Below are 3,666 nucleotides of genomic sequence, written 5' to 3' on the forward strand. Positions count from 1 at the left end.
GAAGCGTGATTCCAAAACGGAATCGTAAGCTTCCAACAGGTTTTTAAAGAAAATATTTTAGAAACGTTTTGGAAGCGAAATTCCGCAAGCTTCCACAAGGTTCCGATTCCGATTCCGGTTCCGAAGCGGGAAGCGGACGTCCGATGAAGCTTCCATGCAACGTAGTTTACAATTCAAATTGGTTTAAACTGTTTTAAATTAGTGATTTAAAATTAGATTTAAATCAATATAAATGTCTAAACCGATTTAAATTAGTCTGATCTAAATAAATAAATAAATATTAGTGTAAATCACAAAATTTATCTAATTTATTTTTTTATATATAACTTTTATAATTGATCGAAATAATTTTATAATTAAAGTCAAAATTAAAATTTTAAATGTAAAAGGTAGAATATATAAAAAAAACAATAATGAAGCGCCTAAGTTACATCATAAGATTTTTTGAACTTTTTTTTTTTTTTGTAACAAGTGGTTTTCACAAACAATATGCCCAAGTAAAAGTGGGTACAAAGCTTCAGATTCAGAGTAAAAACCCAAACAAAAAAAAATCTCCTCAGAAGTAACTTGAAGCCATAAGACCACCTATTGTGTTGATTCCACCTTCATGACAACTTTCATGAACTCATACACAAAGTAACTAATCGCTGCTGAAGGCAAAACCTGCAATAATCAGAGGATTAACAAAGCTGTAAGCAAAAATTTAAAGAGAATCATTAGTTTTAACGAATAATCATACCTGCAATAAGCTGGGAATCAAGCCAGCATATAGAGCAGGAACACCACCATGTTCAACAATCTTCACACAAGTAGCCACAGCGCTCAGCCTCCCCTCATGCGACTGCATTTGCAAATGCCTTCTCACAGCTTCAAACGGATAACTCGCTGCTCCGAGCACGCCCCAGCGATTGCTCCGTACAGCAAAGTCCTCAAAGGACCGAGCTCGAGCTGATCAAAAGCATTCAGCTCATCGCCTTCTTGTCTCACGTGTTCAAGCCGCTTCTTACCTTCCGGCGTATGAAGGTAAGCTGACTTCAGAATGTCATAGACGCCGTAGAACACAGCTCCCGCAGGAGCCATGCTCACAAGCGAAGGCACAAGGCCTATAACGAGAAGAAACCTTCTGTCTGAACCATGTGGCGGAACGCGCCGACACACCGCCTAAAGCCTCCCCGCCAGGTGCAACCATAACCGTTCTCACGGTGTCTAGCGGTAGACAAAGCAAGCTAGCTGTTACTCCGGCGGCTGCACCGGCGATAAACCTCTCGAAGTTAGTGGTTTCTTCGTTCCCGGAGAGTTTGAGAAGGTGGCCTCTGTATGTATCATATGCGTAGAAGTTGATGGACTTGAAAGGAGCGGTTCGGAGAATGTTAACCAAGTTTCCTTTCCAGAATCCTCTAATGCCTTCGGTTGTTGCGATTCTTTGAATGAGTTTAAGAAGGTTTCGTTGCTCTCCACGGACTATGTACTCTAGCTTCATTCGCTCTAGTGGTGCAATGCAAGTTCTGCTCAAACCAACAAAGCCTATAACCCAATGAGCCACTCCAACTTCAATAACCAAATTAATACTAAGCAATGTTATAAAAATTCTGTTATATCCGAAACAATTTTCTTAAAAAAGTGATTTTACGTGATTTCAATCAGTTTAAATAGTTCTAAATCGATTAAAATTAGTTTAAATCGATCTAAATTGATCTATTTTGTTTAACAAAGTAGTAATGTTACTGCAAATCCATAAATTTGTCTATTTTTTATAATTAGGCAAAATAATTCTCTAATTAAACAAAAAAAAAACTAAAATATCTAACATAAATGTAAAATACATAAAAAATATATATACTAATATTATTAACTTCTAGCCTTCCTATCTAAGTCCCAAATAATCCAATTAGTAGCTAGTCCTCTATAAAAGGGCTTAGTTACCGCCAACATTGATACTTAGTAGGGCTTTTTGCAAAAGTGACTCAAAACTTGGAGTCAAACAGAAAACTAACCTTTTCTTTTGACTCTTTTTTTTGAGATTTTAACCCTACACCTGCATTTTATCTACGAAAATGCCATTAACATTTTTTTTTTTTCGAAAATGGCTTCTTTACTGTCTCAACCTCATCTTCTTCAAGTATTTACAATATTGCCACTGCAATGAATAGTGGCAACAACCTTGTACGAACTGTTTGGAGCTTTTAATGCCCTTTAATGCACGTAAATCTCTTTACACTCTCTCTGTTTCAATTGTTATGAACTAAAAACAACATTTCTTTCACTTTCTCTCTATATTCATCCAAAAAACTCAAGCTTTTGATTCAAAATATGGGCTATGGTTGCAGAGCCATATTTCTTTCGTTTTGACTTACGGTTGCTTTCGTTTGAGGTTCTGGGTGGTTGGAGAAGACCCTGTGTGCAAACGAAGTCATCTCACCTAGTTTAAGGTACGAATTTGAATTTTTTTCAAGATCTGTTCGCGTAGAAGACTTACTAGTAAGTCATCAGTATGTAGAAGACTTACTGATGAGTCTTCTGGTCAAACGGACGACATAAATTAAGTCGTCCAGCTTTGTTTGTTAAAAAAAACACTCCAGACGACTTATATATACGTCGTCTACGAGAAACGGGCTAGTTTTGCATTTGACCGAATCGTGTCAGATCTTTGACTATTTCTGGACGACTTATAATTCAGTCGTCTCTGGGAAAGTTAAAATTTCAATATTTTATGAAAACTTGACGACTTACGTGTAAGTCGTCCTAGGTTAGTTTTGTAATTGAAAAATAAAACTTCATAATTTAACTTTAACCAGACGACTTAATATAAAGTCGTCCCTCCAGAAGACTTAATTTAAAGTCGTCCGGGGAAAGCAAAGTCGTCCAGAATTTTTCCCAATTTTCTGGTCAAACCTTGCTTATCCCGGACGACCTTAAATTAAGTCGTTTAGCTGGACGACTTTATATTAAGTCGTCTGGTTAAAGTTAAATTATGAAGTTTTATTTTTCAATTACAAAACTAACCTAGGACGACTTACACGTAAGTCGTCAAGTTTTCATAAAATATTGAAATTTTAACTTTCCCAGAGACGACTGAATTATAAGTCGTCCAGAAATAGTCAAAGATCTGACACGATTCGGTCAAATGCAAAACTAGCCCGTTTCTCATAGACGACGTATATATAAGTCGTCTGAAGTGTTTTTTTTTAACAAACAAAGCTGGACGACTTAATTTAAGTCGTCCGTTTGACCAGAAGACTCATCAGTAAGTCTTCTACATACAGATGACTTACTAGTAAGTCTTCTACGCGAACAGATCTTGAAAAAAAATTCAAATTCGTACCTTAAACTAGGTGAGATGACTTCGTTTGCACACAAGGTCTTCTCCAACCACCCAGAACCTCAAACGAAAGCAACCGTAAGTAAAAACGAAAGAAATATGGCTCTGTCAACCATAGCCCATATTTTGAATCAAAAGCTTGAGTTTTTTGGATGAATATAGAGAGAAAGTGAAAGAAATGTTGTTTTTAGTTCATAACAATTGAAACAGAGAGAGTGTAAAGAGATTTACGTGCATTAAAGGGCAATAAAAGCTCCAAACAGTTCGTACAAGGTTGTTGCCACTATTCATTGCAGTGGCAATATTGTAAATACTTGAAAAAGATGAGGTTGAGACAGTAAAGAAGC

The 3,666-nt window shown here is 36.4% G+C and overlaps 1 protein-coding gene across 1 annotated transcript in view; it reads right to left on the reverse strand.

The window, feature by feature from the left end:
- Positions 1-470: 470 nt before the first annotated feature.
- LOC106324588 (probable mitochondrial adenine nucleotide transporter BTL3) overlaps positions 471-3,666 on the reverse strand; it is a gene marked incomplete at its 5' end in the record, with an annotated part of 10,596 nt that continues 7,400 nt past the window's right edge. Inside the window, 5 exon segments of the mRNA XM_013762527.1 lie at positions 471-663; positions 740-888; positions 891-1,106; positions 1,109-1,153; positions 1,156-1,505. Of these exon segments, the coding sequence (XP_013617981.1) occupies positions 586-663; positions 740-888; positions 891-1,106; positions 1,109-1,153; positions 1,156-1,505 (838 nt within the window).

Source organism: Brassica oleracea, chromosome C2 (genome assembly GCF_000695525.1).
Source record: "Brassica oleracea var. oleracea cultivar TO1000 chromosome C2, BOL, whole genome shotgun sequence".
In the NCBI taxonomy this organism is placed as follows: domain Eukaryota; kingdom Viridiplantae; phylum Streptophyta; class Magnoliopsida; order Brassicales; family Brassicaceae; genus Brassica; species Brassica oleracea.